This window comes from Phyllobates terribilis, unplaced genomic scaffold (genome assembly GCF_046119375.1).
Source record: "Phyllobates terribilis strain yellow unplaced genomic scaffold, ASM4611937v1 Scaffold_10__3_contigs__length_209671492, whole genome shotgun sequence".
NCBI lineage: Eukaryota > Metazoa > Chordata > Amphibia > Anura > Dendrobatidae > Phyllobates > Phyllobates terribilis.
The window spans coordinates 128,923,712-128,945,009 of NW_027362770.1; the positions used below are offsets into that span (position 1 = coordinate 128,923,712).

Sequence of the window (21,298 nt, forward strand, 5' to 3'; positions counted from 1 at the left end):
AGCGAATCGTCTTCCAAGTCTCCGTTCTTTATAGTCTATGGTCAACATCCCCGGATTCCTTTTCCCTTCTCCGCTTCTGTGGACAACCCTGCCGCGGAGTCTCTGGTCAGCGAATTTTCCACCATTTGGGAGAATACTAGGTCCGCACTTCTTCAGTCCTACGAGCGGATGAAGAGACATGCTGACAAGAGACGTCTGGATCCGCCTCAATTCCGTCCGGGAGACAAGGTTTGGCTCTCCTCCAAACACGTTCGGCTCAAAATGCCCTCCTACAAGTTGGGCCCTCGGTTCATCGGTCCATTCGAAGTCCTTAAACAAATCATTCCAGTGGCCTACAAGTTGAAACTCCCAGCCACCTTACGGATTCCCAACTCCTTCCACGTTTCTCTCCTCAAACCAGTTGTGCTTAATTCTTTTTCCAACAAACCAGGTTCTTCCCCTGCTCCGGTTTCCGCTGAGGACGTTTTTGAGGTAGAGAATATTCTGGCCACCAAGAGGGTAAGAGGAAAAACCTTTTTTTCTGGTGGATTGGAAGGGGTTTGACCCAGAGGAGAGAACTTGGGAACCCAGGGAGAACATCCATGCCCCGCTTCTCCTTGAAAAATTTCTTTCTGGCCTAAAAAAGAGGGGGCGTAAAGGGGCGGGTACTGTAGCATCGGCGTCTCTGCCCCCTGCCAGGCATAGACGCCATCCCTCTCAACTCCCCGCGCTGCGTCCTCCTGCGCTCCTCTTCCTGCTGCTGCCGGCGCGCGCAGCTACCTGGGCACTGTGCTTAGGGCGCGTTCCCTCTCTCTTAAAGGGGCCGCGCGCGCCGTCCTAAGGAGTCCCCGGCCAGTAGCCGGAGGACCTCCCATATATAAGGCACCTCCTCTAAAATGGAGGTGCCCGAGCAAAAGTTGATGCACAGCATACTTACCTCTGCTTCAGCCCTCACGTCCAGTTGCCAGCCTGACTACTGTTCCAGTCCACCAGTCTGACTACTCTCCAGCCCGACAGTCTGTCTATGGGCAAGTCCGCCCGCTTACCAGGAAGCACCTGCCAGTTACCTGCCTGCTACCTGCCGTGCCTGCTAGCCCGCTCACCTGGGAGCACTCGCCTGTTACCTGCCTGTTACCTGCTAGCCTACCTGGAGGCTCTGCCGTCACATGCTGTGACCACCCGTCTGCTAACCTAAAGACTTCTGCCTGCTCTGCCGTCACGTGCCGTGACCACCCGTCTGCTAACCTAAAGACTTCTGCCTGCTCTGCCGTCACGTGCCGTGACCACCCGTCTACTAACCCAGAGACTTCTGCCTGCTTGTTGTGCCCTTCCGCTATAGCGGTCAGTCCCAGTCATCTGACCCGTGGGAGCCACCTGCTCTCTTACAAGGTCGTCCCCAGAGTAGCACCTGGTCCCTCTGCTCTGTCCCTCCCTGGTCACGGAGTCGTTAGCCGCGGTACAACCAGGGTCGGTCTGAGTTGATACCTAGTTACGCCCCCTCTGGGTCCCTCCTTGCACCGCGGCAGAGGTTCCACCACCCGGACCCGTAACAATCACCTGCCTGTGGGAATAAATGTAGTGAATGGAGTATATACTACCACGCTCGCAGACGTCAAAGATAAATGTCTGATAGAATCTAGAACACCAGAGTAAACATATGTCAGGAGTAATCCGGCTAATGCCGTAATAGACCTACCTACAATAGTGTCAATAAAATGGAAAAATAAATAAATAAAATTTTAAAAAAAAATAATGGAAAAAAAGAAAAATCCCTGCATCTGCAATCCCCTATTGTGGTGCTATAGGGATCACAGAGACAACTGATAAAACCATCCAATTAGACACTACATATGAACCAGTGCAGTGGATAGCACATTGGTTAAAGTACCTGTGTAGTTTGCTTTGTCCTCCTATATTGTGAAAAAGTCTGTAATGGGAGCGTCCTCCCAGAGATGCCCTATGTTGTAAATCTTCAGCTGGCGCTTGACCTGTGGCGTGCCCCAGCCGGAAGCTACGCCGCTTGCTGATGCCGCACACGGGGTGGGGGGTGGAGTGGTTAGGGTGACGTCACTGCTCAGAGAGCCTCAGAGCGGCCACAAAATCCAACGCATATCGAAGGAATCACGGTCCTTCATCATGATTATATAGCACTACTAATTAACCTTTCCGGCTACAGAGGAGTTTTAATTCCCCTAAGCACACCTGATGTATAGGCTCCAGGAGACACACCCAGAGCAAAAAGGGGCCCCTAGATATGTGAGAAATAGTAATGCAAATATATACAGTACAGACCAAAAGTTTGGACACACCTTCTCATTTATAGATTTTTCTGTATTTTCATGACTATGAAAAGTGTACATTCACACTGAAGGCATCAAAACTATGAATTAACACATGTGGAATTACATACTTAACAAAAAAGTGTGAAACAACTGAAAATATGTCTTATATTCTAGGTCCTTCAAAGTAGCCACCTTTTGCTTTGATGACTGCTTTGCACAATCTTGCCATTCTCTTGATGAGCTTCAAGAGGTAGTCACCGGAAATGGCTTTCACTTCACAGGTGTGCCCTGTCAGGTTTAATAAGTGGGATTTCTTGCCTTATAAATGGGGTTGGGACCATCAGTTGTGTTGTGCAGAAGTCTGGTGGATACACAGCTGATATTCCTACTGAATAGACTGTTAACTGCTTTTTTCTTGCCATAATACAAATTCTAAGTAAAGAAAAACAAGTGGCCATCATTACTTTAAGAAATGAAGGTCAGTGAGTGCGAAAAATTGGGAAAACTTTGAAAATGTCCCCAAGTGCAGTTGCAAAAACCATCAAGCGCTACAAAGAAACTGGCTCACATGAGGACCGCCCCAGGAAAGGAAGACCAAGAGTCACCTCTGCTTCTGAGGATAAGTTTATCCGAGTCACCAGCCTCAGAAATCACAGGTTAACAGCAGCTCAGATTAGAGACCTGGTCAATGCCACACAGAGTTCTAGCAGCAGACACATCTTTTCAACAACTGTTAAGAGGAGACTTTGTGCAGCAGGCCTTCATGGTAAAATAGTTGCTAGGAAACCACTGCTAAGGACAGGCAACATACAAAAGACTGAAAAAAGATAATTGGCTCATATCACCTGATGCTCACAGGAATCCCAGGCTCACAGATTAGTGTCCAGCGTACACTTGCAAGGATATATAAGGAAGGTAAAATCCGGTGCCACATGCGATAAATCCTTTTATTCCAAAATTAAAAATCACAACATGGCCCTAGGAGGGGAACAACTGGACGCGTTTCGAGGACACAACCCCTTACTGACGAATAAGGGGCTGTGTCCTTGAAACGCGTCCAGTTCCTTTAATTTAAAGGATTTATCGCATGTGGCACCGGATTTTACCTTCCTTATATAACATACAGAAGAGACTTGTTTGGGCTAAAGAACACAAGGAATGGACATTATACCAGTGGAAATCTGTGCTTTGGTCTGATGAGTCCAAATTTGAGATCTTTTGTTCCAACCACCGTGTCTTTGTGCTACGCAGAAAAGGTGAACAGATGGACTCTACATGCCTGGTTCCCACCGTAAAGCATGGAGGAGGAGGTGTGATGGTGTGGGGGTGCTTTGCTTGCGACACTGTTGGGGATTTATTCAAAATTGAAGGCATACTGAACCAGCATGGCTACCACAGCTTCTTGCAGCGCCATGCTATTCCATCCGGTTTGGGTTTAGTTGGATCATCATTTATTTTTCAACAGGACAATGACCCCAAACACACCTCCAGGCTGTGTAAGGGCTATTTGACCAAGAAGGAGAGTGATGGGGTGCTACGCCAGATGACCTGGCCTCCACAGTCACCAGACCTGAACCCAATCGAGATGGTTTGGGGTGAGCTGGACCACAAAGTGAAGGCAAAAGGGCCAACAAGTGCTAAGCATCTCTGGGAACTCCTTCAAGATTGTTGAAAGACCATTTCCGGTGACTACCTCTTGAAGCTCATCAAGAGAATGCCAAGAGTGTGCAAAGCAGTCATCAAAGCAAAAGGTGGCTACTTTGAAGAACCTAAAATATAAGACATCTTTTCAGTTGTTTCACACTTTTTCGTTAGGTATATAATTCCACATGTGTTAATTCATAGTTTTGATGCCTTCAGTGTGAATGTACAATTTTCATAGTCCATGAAAATACAGAAAAATCTTTATATGAGAAGGTGTGTCCAAACTTTTGGTCTGTACTGTATATTATATATAAAAAGAAGCCTGAAAAATATATAATAGTATCTTTATTCTGGATAGAAAAAACACTGATTAAAAATTAGTTTATTTAATAGTAATTTATTTAAAAGGTATATGAACCTATATCAAGAATTAAAAAGTGAAAAATATATATACGTGATTGTATGAAATCTTAAATATAAATTGATGTATGAATATCTAATATGTACACATACACCCCCATAGAAAGTTGTTATATCAACTATTAAAATGATATTAAAAATATAATATATGATAATATAAAAATTAAAATAATCCTTTTGGCAATTTTTCCTTAATCAGTCCTGAAAGGATGTCTTGCAGGGAACAGAAATACTTGCCCCATCGATAGCCTACCTACCCTTTAGGGAAAACCTATATGAATAAAAATATAAAGGTAAAAAATGAGGCATTGGAGTTCATGCAAAAAAGGGGGGGGGGAAGGCTGACTGGATTTGGTGAACCCCTAATTAAACGCATATAACTCGATCTCATGATTCAAAACCCTAGGTGCCAAACAAAAAATCCATTTGGATTCCACCCTGGACATTTGCCTTAGATAATTGCCCCCTCTCCAGTTCCTTGGCACCTTCTTAATCCCATAGAAAGACATGCCTATACAGGATCGGTTATGATCAGAAATGTGTCGAGATAAGTGATGCCCTTTAAAACCCTTATTAATATTATCCAAATGTTCCTTAATCCTAACCACAAGTCTACGTTTTGTTCGGCCTATATATATTTAGTCACACAGGCAATGAATCATATAGATGACACCCGTTGAATGACCGGATATATAATCCTTGATGTTATAGAATCTCCTACCACTAGTCAGAAAATTAGGTCTGTATCCCCCATTTTATATTTGTACGAGTGCAACAATAACATTTGCCACAGGGATTGAAACCCATACTCATAGGGGCCACAGTTCTAGTAGTAACTTCGGTTTTTGGTTTAATTTTAATAGGAGCTACAAGGTTACCCACCGTTTGAGCCTTTCTAAAAATAAATCTTGGGCGATCTGGTAATAACTCCCCTATGGTTTTGTCCTGTTTTAGAATAGACCAATATCTACTAATGATGTTTCTTAAGTTTCTGTGATTAGAATGATATTGCGTATTTATTGCTAAGTGATATATCTGTTATGAAATATCATCTAATTGGGCTGTTTCCTTTTGCTTGAACACAAGGTCCCTACGGGGAATTTTTTGCACCTCTTGTATGGATTTCTCAAGATGGCCCTTGTCTTATCCCCTATTTAGGAATTGTTTTTTCACATATTCAGATTCGTCCAAAAAATCCTCCACATTTGTGCAATTTCTGCGAATGCGAGTAAACTGCCCCTTAGGGATGTTAGTTAGCCACACCGGTAGATGGCAACTGGTGATCTGTATAAAACTATTGGTCTGTTAGCCACACCGGTAGATGGCAACTGGTGATATGTATAAAACTATTGGAATCGACCAAGTTACGATGACACTTTGTGGAAAGGCGACCCTGATTCACCATGATCGTCAGATACAAAAAGTTGATACTAGTATTACTAACAGTAGGGGTAAATTCAAGACCGAAGTCATTCTCATTTAGGCTGGCGATAAATGATTGCAAGTCAGATTGTGTTCCATCCCAAATAAATACAATATCATCGATAAATCGTCGCCATAAATTAGATTATTACGCAATTGCCCGTTGATAAAAATGCAAGTTTCCTCCCACTTAGTCACATACAAATTTGTATAACTTGGTGCAAAACGCGTTCCCATCGCGGTCCCCCAGGTTTGCAAATAAAAATCTTGCTTATACATGAAATAATAGTGGGTAAGGATAAATTCAATACTGTCCAAAATGAATTGGATTTGTGTGTCCTCATAGATATTAGCCTTTCGAAGGAAATGATCTGATGCTTCGCACCCTTTTTGTTGTTTAATAACCGTATATAGAGACTTGATGTCCAATGTACCCAAAATATATCCATTTTGCCATTGAATAGAATCTAGAATCTGTAGTATATGGCCTGTGTCCTTTAGAAAAGCCGGTAAATATGGAACACATTTCTGTAGGTGGATGTCTACATACTTAGATAAATTGGCTGTTAGACAATTTATACCTGCAATGATGGGTCTACCAGGCGGGCATGTAATACTTTTGTGTAATTTAGGAATATGGTAAAAAACAGCTATGGTCGGGGTTTTTGTAAGTATATACTGATATTCTTTCTTATAAGGATACCTAAGCATTTACCTTTAGATGTAAGCACACTCATTTCCTTAATGAACTTTGTGGTAGGGTCACTTCTCAATTTTTTGTATGTAGCAGAGTCTCCTAAAAGTTTCCGAGATTCTTCATCGTACATGGTCCTATCAGGGACCACAATGCCTCCCCCTTTATCCGCTGGACGGAAAATTTTGCCATAATTCTCTTGTAGTCGGGTAATGGCCTCCTTCTCCTTTCTACTTAAATTTTGTAGAATATACTTCAGATTCCTCTTTTCAATTTTCCGGATAGCTGAGGTAACCATACTCTCAAATGCGCTGAATGTGCTGGAGTACTCATTGAGGGGGTTAAAGGTAGAGGGTCTGGATAATGTGGTGTGTACAAATCTCTCCTGTTTGACATTAGAAAAAACCTTAGTACTGATATCTTTTTTCATAAAATGCTTTTTTATAGCCAAATTACGTAAGAATTTTTTCATGCTGATTTATAAATTAAATGGATATGCTTCAGTCGATGGGGCAAATTTGAGTCCCTTTTGGAGGAGGCTTTCTTCTTCTTTATTCAGTACATGTGTACTTAGATTAAAGATTTTTTTTGAGGTATGGCACAGTTACTTTTTTAATTTTGGTGCATTTCCTCCCTCTTTTACCTCTTTTGGTTTTAAAATTCTTGCCTTGAAAAAAATCCCGGTTAATTTGGGGTTGCCTGTACGATCTAACATTTTTGCTTCTGGTTGTAGAACCCTCCCGGGGTCCACTTGAAAGGGATCCATTTGTAGTTCTATTTTTGCCACCACTCATATTTTTCCATTGATTCCTGTATTTGTTGGAATCCGATAGGTCAGTTAAATGCCTGACTTGTTTAGACTTATAATTACGGATGAGTTCTGCAGTATTACGTTCCTCATTGTTAGTCTCCAACGTGCTCACACCAGTGCCTACCACAAGAGAGTTGTCAATATTTATCTCCTCTGGCAAAGTAGAAAGTTGTGTAAACCTATTGGAGATAGGAATGGTGAGAGTATTATCTAATTCCCTACTACTGTCCTTACAGTGGGAAATGGTACCCTCCCCTTCATTACAATTTACGAGGAAAGAATTTCCCGGCGTCATGGGAGTATTAAAACCAGAAGTATTACCCACCCTATTATCTTTTCTAGTGTGTACCGACATCAGAGTATATTGTGTGGAGTCGGTATTAGTATATGTAGAGAAAACTATCGAAATGTCTGATATATTGTGTGTAGGTGTAGCGTTATATTCATCAAGGACTATTAACTAATTTGTTTTCTTATGATTATACTCTACACTATGTTGGATCGATTGGGGAACTGGAAAGTGCACATATTGTGGTATATTGTTTCTTGTAAATTTCTTCATCTTTTTTTGTATAATCACCTTCTCTTTTTCATTGAGTCTGTGCATAATATTCTTAGAAAGATCCTGAATCTGTCAGGTGATTAAAGGGTTTCAATTTTTGAAAGAGGTCAGCTATGTGGACACCAGTCCGCCTCACATTATCCCTCCGTTTGTCTAGTATAAACTGGAGCGTCTTAGCGGAAAAACTAGAAAACATCTCGTCCCACTCTTGTTGCACAGATGGATCCCCAAAATCACTACCTAGTGTTTTGGAGACCACCAAGCCACTGGGTACCATCGTTCTTGTTGATACCTCACCAGTGAAGCAACTTCCCATAAATCTCTCATCTCACTAAATAAGAGTTTCTCTAGGGACCTTTAATAGAGTTCGGGCTTCATCAATTTCAACAATAGGTGGGTGATTCTGGGTAAAGAAGTCATGAATATGTCTAATCCTACTACCTCTGTAGTTAAATATTATATTTTTAATATCACTTTAATAGTTGATATAACAACTTTTTATGGGAGTGTATGTGTACATATTAGATATTCATACAGCAATTTATATTTCATATTTCATACAATCACGTATATATATTTTTCACTTTTTAATTCTTGATATAGGTTGATATACCTTTTAAATAAATTACTATTAAATAAACTAAATTTTAATCAGTGTTTTTCTATCCAGAATAAAGATACTATTATATATTTTTCAGGCTACTTTTTATATATAATATATCTATTTGCATCCACTATTTATCACATAACTAGGGGCCCCTTTTTGCTCTGGGTGTGTCTCCTGGAGCCTATACATCAGGTGTGCTTAGGGGAATTAAAACTCCTCTGTAGCTGGAAAGGTTAATTAGTAGTGCTATATAATCATGATGAACATTTTTGGGCCACTCCCTGAAGAAGAAGGACCATGATTCCTTCGATACGCGTTGGGTTTTGTGGCCTCTCTGAGGCTCTCTGAGCAGTGACGTCACCCTAACCACTTCCGGCCGGGGCACGCCGCAGGTCGGGCGCCAGCTGAAGATTCATGGTAAGGGGCATCTCTGGGAGGACGCTCCCATTACAGACTTTTTCACCGCCAGGCATTATACGGGGATTCCAGGACCCAGCACATTATAGGAGGACAAAGCAAACTACACAGATACTTTAACCATTGTGCTATCCACTGCATTGGTTCATATGTAGTATCTAATTGGATGGTTTTATCAGTTGGCTCTGTGATCCCTATAGCAGCACAATAGGGGATTGCAGGTGCAGGGATTTTTTTATTTTTATTATTGACACTATTGTAGGTAGGTCTATTACGGCATTAGCCGGATTACACCTGACATATGTTTACCCTGGTGTTCTAGATTCTTTCAGACATTTATCTTTGACGTCTGCGAGTGCGATAGTATATACTCCATTCACTAGTGTGATTTTTATTTTATACCGAAATACAAACTTACTGCTATATATTGAACAGTAATCAAATGATCACATATTCATATAAACTAGGACACTAAACAATAAGTGAAAAACGGTAAAAAAATTATTGTGAAAACATTAAAAGAAAATATTTCAAAATTTTATATAAGTAATTTGGTTATTGCCATGTCAATAAGTATAGTCTTTGAAAGTACAAAATTAATTAACACAAGGTAAATGACGTGAAGAAAAAATAAAATGAAACAACAATTCCTGCTTTTTGGTCACCGCTTGTCACTCAAAACATTGTATAAACCCCTATATTTTACCAATAAAAAAATGAGCTCATCCTGCAAAAACAAGCTCTCGCGCAGCTCCATTTACAGAAAAATATATATTTATTTATTTTATTTTTTTTATTATTATTACAAAGTTTGTTGTAGCTCTAACCAATCTGGCCTGCAGAATTGTGGTTACATTTACTATATACATAAAATGTAACCAGAAAATAATGGTGGCATTGTGTTGCCATCATTTCACCCCATTTGAAAAAAAAATTTCAAGCTTTTTAGCACATTATGTGGTAAAGGGAATAATGCCAATCAAAATTACAAACAGCGAGAGAAATGTGTCTCGAAAGTTCGCTGTCTCTGGTTTTGTTTGTCGTAGTGATGGAGCCATTTGACAGTGGCGATTAGAGCACAGTCGGTCTTCTCTGGTTTGATTCTGAGAACCAAGGAATACAATGCCAGTCTATTCACTGACAATTCACTTAACGTCCTTTATCAATGCCCAGTCTGAACAACTTAACATTATTTCCGAATTTGTATTAAAAAATGAATTGTTTGCTACCCAATGGTCAAGCAGCGCATTCGCACAATCATGTTGTTTGAATGCAAAGAAGACACCAGAATTTATAATCTGGAACACTTCTACAATGCTTGGTCACCTTGGATGGATAACCTCTCCGATCCTACGCCATCACTTTGGTCTCAATTCTGTCTCAACTGTTTTATGACTCTTGAAGAAACTCTGTCAGCACATAATGACCGTTCAAACCAAGTACAGGCGCTCGGTGCAACCTTGGTGTGGCCAAACAGTTAAGTGCACCTCCCCACCATGTTTGCAATATGGGAGACCTGGAGGGGAGACCATGTCTGCAATATGGGGGACCTGGAGGGAAGACCATGTCTGCAATATGGGGGGCCTGGAGGGGAGACCATGTCTGCAATATGAGGACCAGTTCAAAAGGTGTATAGAAAATAAAATGGTATCACTAAAAATGTCACTTTGTCATGCAAATAATGCGGCCCCCCAAATTAAATGTTTTTCCGTGTGCGGCCCATATACCCAGCTGAGTTTGAGACCCCTGGTCTAGACCCTTAGATCAGGAATAGGACAGACATTTATACATTTCAGAACTTTCCCAAATTCTTCTGAAAAAATATTCCCCACAAACTGCATTGAACTACTGTATCCAATTTATTATATAGCTTAGGAGTCGGAATTGCTCCATTTTATACCGGCTACAACTCCACCAAAATGGACACCGACTCCGACTCCACAGCCCTGTTAAACAGTCATTATGTGCTGACAGACTCCATTTAAGCATCATTCTTCTCCAATGATTGTGGGACATTTGTACCTAAAAATCCATTAATTGAATATATATATATAACATAGTAACATAGTTTTTAAGGTTGAGGGAAGACTAAGTCCATCTAGCTCAACCCATAGCCTAACATGTTGATCCAGAGGAAGGCAAAAAAAAAAACATGTGGCAAACACTAAGCTCCACATTGGGGAAAAAATTCCTTCCCGACTCCATACGACAATCAGACTAGTTCCCTGGATCAACACCCTATCAAGGAATCTAGTATATATAACCTGTAATATTATACTTTTCAAGAAAGGCATCCAGGCCCTTCTTAAATTTTAGTAGTGAATCACTCATTACAACATCATGCGACAGAGAGTTCCATAGTCTCACTGCTCTTACAGTAAAGAATCCGCGTCTGTGATTATGATTAAACCTTCTTTCCTCCAGACGTAGAAGATGCCCCCGTGTCCCCGTCTCAGGCCTCAGAGTAAAAAGATCAGTAGAAAGGTCTTTGTACTGTCCCCTCATATACTTGTACATAGTAATAAGATCACCCCTAAGCCTTCGTTTTTCCAAAGTAAATAACCCCAAGTGTGATAACCTGTCTTGGTATTGCAGACCCCCCAGTCCTCTAATATCCTTGGTCCCTCTTCTCTGCACCCTCTCTAGTTCAGCTATGTCTTTCTTATACACCGGAGACAAGAACTGTACACAGTATTCTAAGTGTGGTCGCACTAGTGACTTGTATAGAGGTAAAATTATGTTCTCCTCATGAGCATCTATGCCTCTTTTAATGCATCCCATTATTTTACTTGCCTTTGCAGCAGCAGCCTGACACTGGCCACTAAACCTGAGCTTGTCGTCCACCAATACACCCAGGTCTTTTTCAGTTACAGTTTTGCCCAGTGTTTTACAATTAAGCATATAATTATACATTTTATTTCCTCTGCCCAAGTTCATTACCTTACATTTATCCCCATTAAAGCTCATTTGCCATTTATCTGCCCAAGCTTCTAGTTTACATAGATCCTCCTGTAATATAAAATTGTCCTCCTCTGTAGTGATTACCCTGTAGAGTTTAGTGTTCCCCAATGTATTTCAGGGTAGTTGAAGTCCCCCATAATAATTACTTCTCCTTGAGTTGCTGCTTCATCTATTTGCTTTATGAGGATATTCTCCGCTGCTTCCATTATTTATGGAGACTTATAACAAACCCCCATCAGTAATTTATTATATATTCCCCCTCCCCTTATCTCAACCCACAGGGACTCTACATTTTTATTAGATTCACATATATTCTCACACAAGATGGGTTTTAAGGATGACTTTACATATAAACACACCCCCCTCGCTTGTTTGTATGGTCATTTCTGAACAGACTATAGCCCTGTAAATTAACTGCCCAGTCATGGCTCTCGTCCAGCCATGTCTCAGATATCCCCACCATGTCATAATTATTTTCCAACAAAATAAATTCTAATTCCTCCATTTTGTTGGTGAGGCTTCTGGCATTAGTGTACATGCATTTTATGGATCTCTCTGTACCTCTATTCCTTCTTACTACATTGACTGTTCTAACACCACCCCCAATTTCTTTATTAGTACAGATAGTGAACTGGGCACAATCTTCCCCACCTATAAAATTAATACCCTCCCTCCCAATCCCTAGTTTAAACACTCCTCCAACCTTCTAGCCATTTTCTCCCCCAGTACAGCTGCACCTTCCCCATTGAGGTGCAGCCCGTCCCTAGCTTAGAATCTGTAGCAAACTGAGAAGTTGACCCAGTTCTCCAGGAACCCAAACCCCTCCTTTCTACACCAGTTCCTGAGCCACTTATTTATCTCCCTAATCTCCCATTGCTTCTCTGGCGTGGCACGTCGTACAGTTAGTATTTCAGACCATACCACCTTGGAGGTCCTTGCTTTAAGCTTGCAGCCTAATTCCCTGAAATCATGTTTAAGGACCTTCCACCTACCTCTAACTTTGTCATTTGTGCCAATGTGCACCATGACCACTGGGTCCTCACCAGCCCCTCCCAGTAATCTGTCAACCTTATCAGCGATGTGCCGGACTCGAGCGCCAGGTAGGCAGCACACTGTTAGGGCAATCTGTCATAAAGACAGGGATCGTCTATCTGTTCCCCTAATAATTGAGTCCCCCACTACCAGGATATAAGTATATATATACACTACCATTCAAAAGTTTGGGGTCATTTAGAAATGTCATTATTTTTGAAAGAAAAACACATTTTTTTTTTCAATGAAGCTAACATTAAATGAATCAGAAATACACTCTATACATTGTTAATGTGGTAAATGACTATTCTAGCTGCAAACGTCTTGTTTTTATTGCAATATCTACATAGGTGTATAGAGGCCCATTTCCAACAACCACCACTCCAGTGTTTTAATGGTACATTGTGTTTGCTAAGAAGGCTAATGGATGTTTAGAAAACCCTTGCACAAGTATGTTAGCCCAGCTGAAAACTGCTTGGCTAATTTGAGAAGCTATAAAATTGACCTTCCTTTGAGCTAGTTGAGAATCTGGAGCATTATATTTGTTTGTTCTATGAAACTCTCAAAATGGCCAGAAAAAGAGAACTTTCATGTTAAACTCGACAGTTTAGTCTTGTTCTTAGGAATGAAGGCTATTCAATGCGAGAATTTGCCAAGAAACTGAAGATTTTCTACAACGGTGTGTACTACTCCCTTCAGAGGAGAGCACAAACCGGCTCTAACCAGAGTAGAAACAGAAGTGGGAGGCCCCGCTGCACAACTGAGCAACAAGACAAGTACATTAGAATCTCTAGTTTGAGAAATCGAAGCCTCACAGCTCCTCAACTGGCAGCTTCATTAAATAGTACACGCAAAACGCCAGTGTCAACGTCTACGGTGAAGAGGCGACTCCGGTATGCTGACCTTCAGGGCAAAGTGGCAAAGAAAAAGCCATATCGGAGACTGGCTAATAAAAGGAAAAGATTAATATGGGCAAAAAAACACAGACATTGGACAGAGGAAGATTGGAAAAAAGTTTTATGGACTGACGAATCAAAGTTTGAGGTGTTTGGATCACACAGAAGAACATTTGTGAGACGCAGAACAACTGAAAAGATGCTGGAAGAGTGCTTGACGCCATCTGTCAAGCATGGTGGAGGTAATGTGATGGTCTGGGGTTGCTTTGGTGCTGGTAAAGTGGGAGATTTGTACAAGGTAAGTGGGATTTTGAATAAGGAAGGCTATCACTCCATTTTGCAACGCCATGCCATACCCTGTGGACAGCGCTTGATTGGAACCCATTTCATCCTACAACAGGACGATGACCCGAAGCACACCTCCAAATTATTCATGAACTATTTAGGGAAGAAGCAGGCAGCTGGTATTCTATCTGTAATGGAGTGGCCAGCGCAGTCACCAGATCTCAACCCCATTGAGCTGTTGTGGGAGCAGCTTGACCGTATGGTACGTAAAAAATGTGCCCATCAAGCCAATCCAACTTGTGGGAGGGGCTTCAGGAAGCATGGGGGGAAACTTCTCAAGATTACCTCAGCAAATTAACAGCTAGAATGCCAAAGGTCTGCAATGCTGGAATTGCTGCAAAGGGAGCATTCTGTGACGAAAGAAAAGTTTGAAGGAGAAAATTATTCTTTCAAATAAAAATCATTATTTCTAACCTTGTGAATGTCTGGACTATATTTTCTATTCATTTTGCAACTCATTTGATAAATAAAAGTATGAGTTTTCATGGAAAACACAAAATTGTCTGGGTGACTACCAAACGGTAGTGTATGTACACACATATTGTAGCGTCGGCGTCCCTGCCTCCTGCCAGACAGGTACGCCGTTCCCCTCACCTCTCCGCTCCGTGCCCGGCGGCTTCCTCCCGCTCTGCTGGCAGCGCGCACTGCTTCCCGGCCTCTGTGCTTAGGGCGCGCGCGCGCTCCCCCTCTCTTAAAGGGGCCGCGCGCGCCGTCCTAAGGAGTCCCCGGCCAATGGCCGGAGGACCTCACCATATATAAGGCACCTCCTCCAAAATGGAGGTGCCCGTGCAATGTTGTTGCAAAGCCTTTCAACTCTGCTTCAGCCCTCAGGTCCCGTTACCAGTTACCTGCCAGTCACCTGCCAGATTCCTGCTTGATACCTGCCTGATATCTGCTTACCTGCTTGCTATCCTGTGGTCCGACAGTCTGCCTACCAGCACCTGCCAGTCTGTCTATGGATCAGTCCGCCTGCGGACCAGGAAGTACCTGCTAGATACCTGCCTGATACCTGCCTGCCTGTCCAGAGACTCTTACTCGCTCACCTGGGAGCGTTCACCTACTACCTGCCTGCTAGCCTACCTGGAGGCTTAGCCGTCACTTGCTGTGACCACCTGCCTGTCCAGAGACTCTTGCCCGCTCACCCGGGAGTTCTCACCTGCTACCTGCCTGCTAGCCTACCTGGAGGCTCTGCCGTCACTTGCCGTGACCACCTGCCTGTCCAGAGACTCTTGCCCGCTCACCTGGGAGCGCTCACCTACTACCTGCCTGCTAGCCTATCTAGAGACTCTTTCCCTGCTGTCACTTGCCGTGACCACCTGCCCGTCTAGAGACTCTTTCCCTGCTGTCACTTGCCGTGACCACCTGCCCGTCTAGAGACTCTTACCCTGCTGTCACTTACCGTGACCATCCGCCTGTCAAGAGACTGTCCCCGTCACTTGCCGTGACCTCCTGCCCTTCTACCCAGAGACTGTCCCTGTCACTTGCCGTGACTACCTGCCCGCCTTCCCTGGGAGCCATCCGCTTCCTTACAAGGACTGCCCCTTTGTATAGTTGCTCAGAGGTTCCACCTCCTAGACCCTTTACACATATACATGTAAAATGCTACAACTGGCCTCTTTACATTCCTTTCTTCCACTCCATTGTCTTGTTCTCGGTGTGTTATTAAAACTTGGTTCCTTCATAATCAATTACTACTTTTGTAAAGCTTTACAAAACCAGACTTTTTCAATATGTTTTTTTAAATTAAAACTACCCTCACCCCCCCCCCCCCCAAAAAAAAAAAAAACCCAAGGAAAAAAAAGAAAATAAAAGCAATCCCTCATATGGCTATGCAAATGTAAAAAATAAATAAAAGTGCAAAAAAAATCAAAAATTTTCCCCAACGGGAAGGGGTATTCATACATCTCCCCTATTGTATTTCTATGTGTTGTCTGCAGTATTTAATGCACCTTTGCTTCATTGTGAAAAAAATACATTTTGTTATGAGGTAAGAAATGATGTTTGGATTTATGTTTTTGATCTATTTTTCCTCAATGTGTGCCCTCTGATTACTTGCGCTTTCTTTTACTTTTGTGTTACAGCATACATGATCTATTAAGGCAGCTATGCCAGCGATGTATAGATCAAGCTATAGAGCACTGGGTATGGGCCCTGCCAGTCCTGCATACATTTTCTCAAATGTCCAACACGGAGACCATAATGTCAGATCAAGAAGATGTCTGGGCAGGTCTTGAAGGCCTAACCTATGATAGAGTTAGAAAATATTCAAGGTAACATTCTTTTTTAAATATTTGTTGTAAAATACATTGTGAAATGTTTGTTATACAGTAAGTGCTGCATTCAATTTCTGTGTCCTTTTGTGGGCCATAACAATGTCCCAGTGAGTGGATGGAGCTGGACTGAAGCACCACTCAAGGGTTTTTTTTTCTTCATTTTACCGCTGGAGTGCTGCTACTAATCTCTGTTCCTTGCCGTTGGTCTTACACTTACCTGCCCCGTCTTCATCTGTTCTTGGCACTGCTCCGGTCGGTCTTCAGCAGTCTGTGACCTGCAGATCTTTCCACTGTTTGTTGGAGTGATCCGGAAGTCACTACTTCACTGTAACGAGGCTCTCACAGACTTACATTGAGAATCTGAGACTGTTATCTCTGACTTCAAGTGAGTCAGAAGTTGTGGTCACAAGATGGCAGCACAGGACCGGAGCGGCACTGGGAATTGCTGAAGACGGTGGCTGCTGAGTATAAGACTAGGGTCAGGAACCTTACGTTGGTACCACCATTCCTGTGCTGAAATGACAAAGAAAAGCTGTAGTGATTCATCCCTGTATAGCCATCTAGTGATCCAGAGGTGTGATATATGAATATTTGTTTGCATATGAAATCTACAGTTCAAACAGGGTGTCAGTATGCACTAATGCATTCACCAGTGGATAAAGATTAGATTTAGGGATTTTGTCAATTATGGACAATTATTAATGGTTGTATAGAGGGAAGGTATAATCTTCTTTTTTTAATGTTGCATAAAGGTGGCCAAAATACTGTGTACGGTGTTTTACTTTTAATATCTGACATTCTGATTGTCATCCTGACGTGTTAAGAGTTTCAGACACGCTGTCTATTTGCATGGTAAATTACATAGCCAAAGTAAATTGGGAGGCACTAATTTACTACATATCTATTTCTAAGTGACTGTACATTTGCATAATTTCTTAAAGGGGTCTAATGATAACATTTCTTTATTGTAAATTTTTCTTTCCATCCACCCAAGAACTGGCTGCAAACTACCAATTTACTTTTGCTATGTACCGTATTTTTCGGACTATAAGACGCACCGGACCATAAGACGCACCTAGGTTTTAGAGGAGGAAAATAAAAAAATAAAAATTTGAGCAAAAAATGTGGTCATGATGCACTTTTAAGGGGGAGGGGGTCTTCTGCTGACACTGGTATAGGGGTAATGTCCCCCAATTCTGACAATGTCACCCATCCTGGTATATATGCCCCCCCTTCCTTTAATACGTGATCCCCATCCTAGTATATATGCCGCCCCCCCTTTCTTTTATATGTGGTCCCCATCCCCATCCTGGTATGCCTGGCATCCCTCCATCCTGGTATGCATGGCACCCCTCATCCTTATCCTGGTATGCATGGCACCCCTCATACCTATCCTGATATTCATGGCACCCCTCATCCCTGTCCTGGTATGCATGGCACCCCTCATCCCTGTCCTGGTATGCATGGCACCCCTCATCCCTGTCCTGGTGTGCATGGCACCCCTCATCCCTGTCCTGGTGTGCATGGCACCCCTCATCCCTGTCCTGGTATGCATGGCACCCCTCATCCCTGTCCTGGTGTGCATGGCACCCCTCATCCCTGTCCTGGTATGCATGGCACCCCTAATCCCTGTCCTGGTATGCATGGCACCCCTAATCCCTGTCCTGGTATGCATGGCACCCCTAATCCCTGTCCTGGTATGCTTGGCACCCCTCATCCCTGTCCTGGTGTGCTTGGCACCCCTAATCTCTGTCCTGGTATGCATGGCACCCCTAATCTCTGTCCTGGTATGCATGGCACCCCTAATCCCCTGTCCTGGTATGCATGGCACCCCTTATCCCCTGTCCTGGTATGCATGGCACCTCTAATCCCCTGTCCTGGTATGCATGGCACCGCTATTCCCTGTCCTAGTATGCATGGTCCCCCTAATCCCCATCAGGCTGCACCTTAAAATAAATAAACACTCCTACTCACCTCTCTTCTCTCCTCCAGCGCTGCGTCCTGTCTGCCTGCACTGATCTCTCCATGTGAGCCGCGCATGACGTCCCTGTCATGCGCGGCTCACATGGAGAGATCAGCTGCCGGAAGTCACTGCTCTCCATGTCGGGACTGTGCACGCGGGGATCAGCGACTTCACTCTCCTTCATAGCCGGCACACAGCGGAGCCACGCTGCGGCTGCTGCTGCCGGCTATCTCCTGTGCCCGCTCATTAAAGGCCATGAATATTCACTCCCTCCCCACGCCCATGGGAGTGGAGAGAGGTTGAATATTCATGCCCTTTATCAGCGAGCACAGGAGATAGCCGGCAGCATCAGGAGCAGCAGCGTGGCTACACTGTATACCGCTATTAAGGAGCATGAATATTCAGTGCTTCCCACGCCCCATGGGCGTGGGGAGCAGTGAATATTCATTTTCTTTAGCAGCGGGGGCAGTGTAGGCTAGAGAGGGTGGCTGCTGCCTCCTGTGCCCCGCTCCTCCACTGCTACCGCTCCCCCACACCATATATATATATATATATATATATATATACACACCACCCCCCAACATTCGGACCATAAGACGCACCCCCCATTTTCCTCCAAAATTTTGGAAGAAAAAAGTGCGTCTTATGGTCCGAAAAATACGGTAATTATTATATATCACTACCTAAATAGTCAAATAACGAACCTACAGTTTAATGGTAAGGCATCTGTTTCACATAGTTTTGGTTCGAAAGGATAATAATAATAGTACAATATTAGTAGTAATAATAATTAATTATAAAAAGTTGAGTGTCCCTACTGGGACTTGAACCCAAAAGCATATGTTTCAGTCAGCACACTTACCATTGAGCTATAAACTCATTACAGAAAAGTGGCCATACTTGGTTATGTTATTTTCAGTGCAATCAGGACTTTCACACAGACATTGTCCAAACCAAATTCAAATGATATATGAGTTTGATGAATGAGTTTGATATCTGACTTTCTTCACACATCAGAATCAAAATCAGAAGGACTTCCAGACTCCATGAGTATTTGCTTAGTTTTTCTTGGTTTATGAGATTTACTATCTGGCAGCATTATTTGAGTTTATGGCAGAATGGTAACTCTCTTGCCTCACAGAGTGGACTTTCTGAATTCAAATCCCTGGTGCAGAAAAAATAAACTTTTGATTTTTAAATGATGCTGGCTAGCACACAAACTTCAGTGATGCTTGGCTTTGATATTTGACTTTTCTCAAACATCAAAATAAGAATCACAATTACTTTTAGACATCTTAGTAACTGGCAGCTTTTCTTGTCTTATGCGATCAACCATGAAAATACTCAGGGTAACTAAAAGTCATTGTGATTCTGATGTTTAAAGAAAGTCACACATCAGACTCACACATCAAAATCAAACATCATTTGAATTTGGCTTGCTTGCAGTCTGTGCATACATCCCAATGAGTTTCAGACAGGTTTGCACTGAAAATCATACAACCAAATAGAACTCCTAGGTTTCTTCACCTAAGTTTATAGCTCCGTGGTTAGTGCAGTGGCTTCTGGACACAGAATTTTGGATTCAAGTCCCATCAGCAAACAGTGACTTTTTATTTATTTATTATTATTACAGTTGTAAAAGTCACTTGTCAGGATCACTGGTCAGACAGGGTATTTAGCCTCAAACTGACCTCATTCTGATGTTTGATTTTGATATCTGATCATGTCTGAAAATGGACATTGTACAGGGGTGCACCCAACAGCATTTCCCTCTCATTCTGAATTTGAAGATGTTGAAGGAGTAGAAATACCCTGATAATCACTTCACTAAGCCTAAGCTTTTGATCTGAAAGTGCCTGTTTTCTGGGGATCTCCTGAAAATAAGGTCGTCTTCTTCAGCAGTGTATCCACCAGTTTCCCTCTTGGTCAAAAATAAAGTGTTGCCTATGGCAGATAGAACTTCTTTTCACGATCACCCGGACTGGTGACTTGAAGCATAGCTTTTTAAGCCACTGAGACCAATCTGTTCCTGGGTCAGTGGGGCGTCCTCTGGGCAGTCAAAATAGCTCCATAATGGCCCCTTCATCGGTGATTTCTCTGAAGAATTGGCCAACATGGCAAATCAACTTGCTCAAGCTGGGAAATATATTTGCGAGGCCCCGCTTTATGTGGCTTGGTTTAGAACCCACACCTCTGCATTATCACTGGCTCATAGAAGAACATTGTGGCTTAAATATTGGTTCACAGATGCAGTAACCATACAATTTTTCTAGACGTCTGAGTCTCCCATGGATTCGATACCCTTATAATAAGTCACCTTTGTAAATATAGAATTTTTCTCTTCCTCCTTCAATTTTCTTCTAGTCTTCTCCCCATAACGATCCCTCCATAATTTCCTCTTTTTCTCCATAATCCAGACTCTCCTCACCCAGGGGGAAATTACACTGTTACCTCATGAAAAGCGTTTTCAAAAATTATTTTCAAATCCAAAAAGGGCTGATAAGGGTAGTGTTTCCCATACTGGACCTCAAACAGTGAACCAGTAAATTAAGGTTTGAAGCTTCAGAATGGAATTGCTATAGTCTGTAATAGACTCAATGAAATAAAGGGAATCTTTATCCTCAGTGAATGTCAGTCACATGGCTCCACAACCTCTGTTGCCTATCACACCAGCTTTTCCTCTGAATCACTGTCCAAGATCTTCATTACTAGTTTGTGGAACTTACTTTCAGTTTGGCAATAGTTCCTCAGGTTTTCATTAAGGTGAATTACTACTTTAGGGTTCTCCTTCATTGTCAGGGAGTGGTAACAATTCTGTATCTATCAGAGCGACATTATAATCAAGTAACCCTTCTGGAAGAAAAGTCTTCTTTCTACAATAAGGAATTTGTTGTGTGTCGCCCTGCAAAGTCAGGCATCACAAATGTCTGTGAACCCTGATGGTGTGAGAGCCATTTTAATACACACACATACACACACACACACACACA

General features: G+C 42.5%; 1 protein-coding gene across 3 annotated transcripts in view; it reads left to right on the forward strand.

The window, feature by feature from the left end:
- Positions 1-21,298, forward strand: part of RNF213 (ring finger protein 213) — a 271,043-nt gene that overhangs the window by 110,102 nt on the left and 139,643 nt on the right. For all 3 annotated transcript variants that reach the window (XM_073649777.1, XM_073649776.1, XM_073649778.1), the window contains exon 10: positions 16,154-16,342. In XM_073649777.1, coding sequence (XP_073505878.1) covers positions 16,154-16,342 — 189 coding nt within the window. The remainder of the gene's footprint in view (positions 1-16,153; positions 16,343-21,298) is intronic.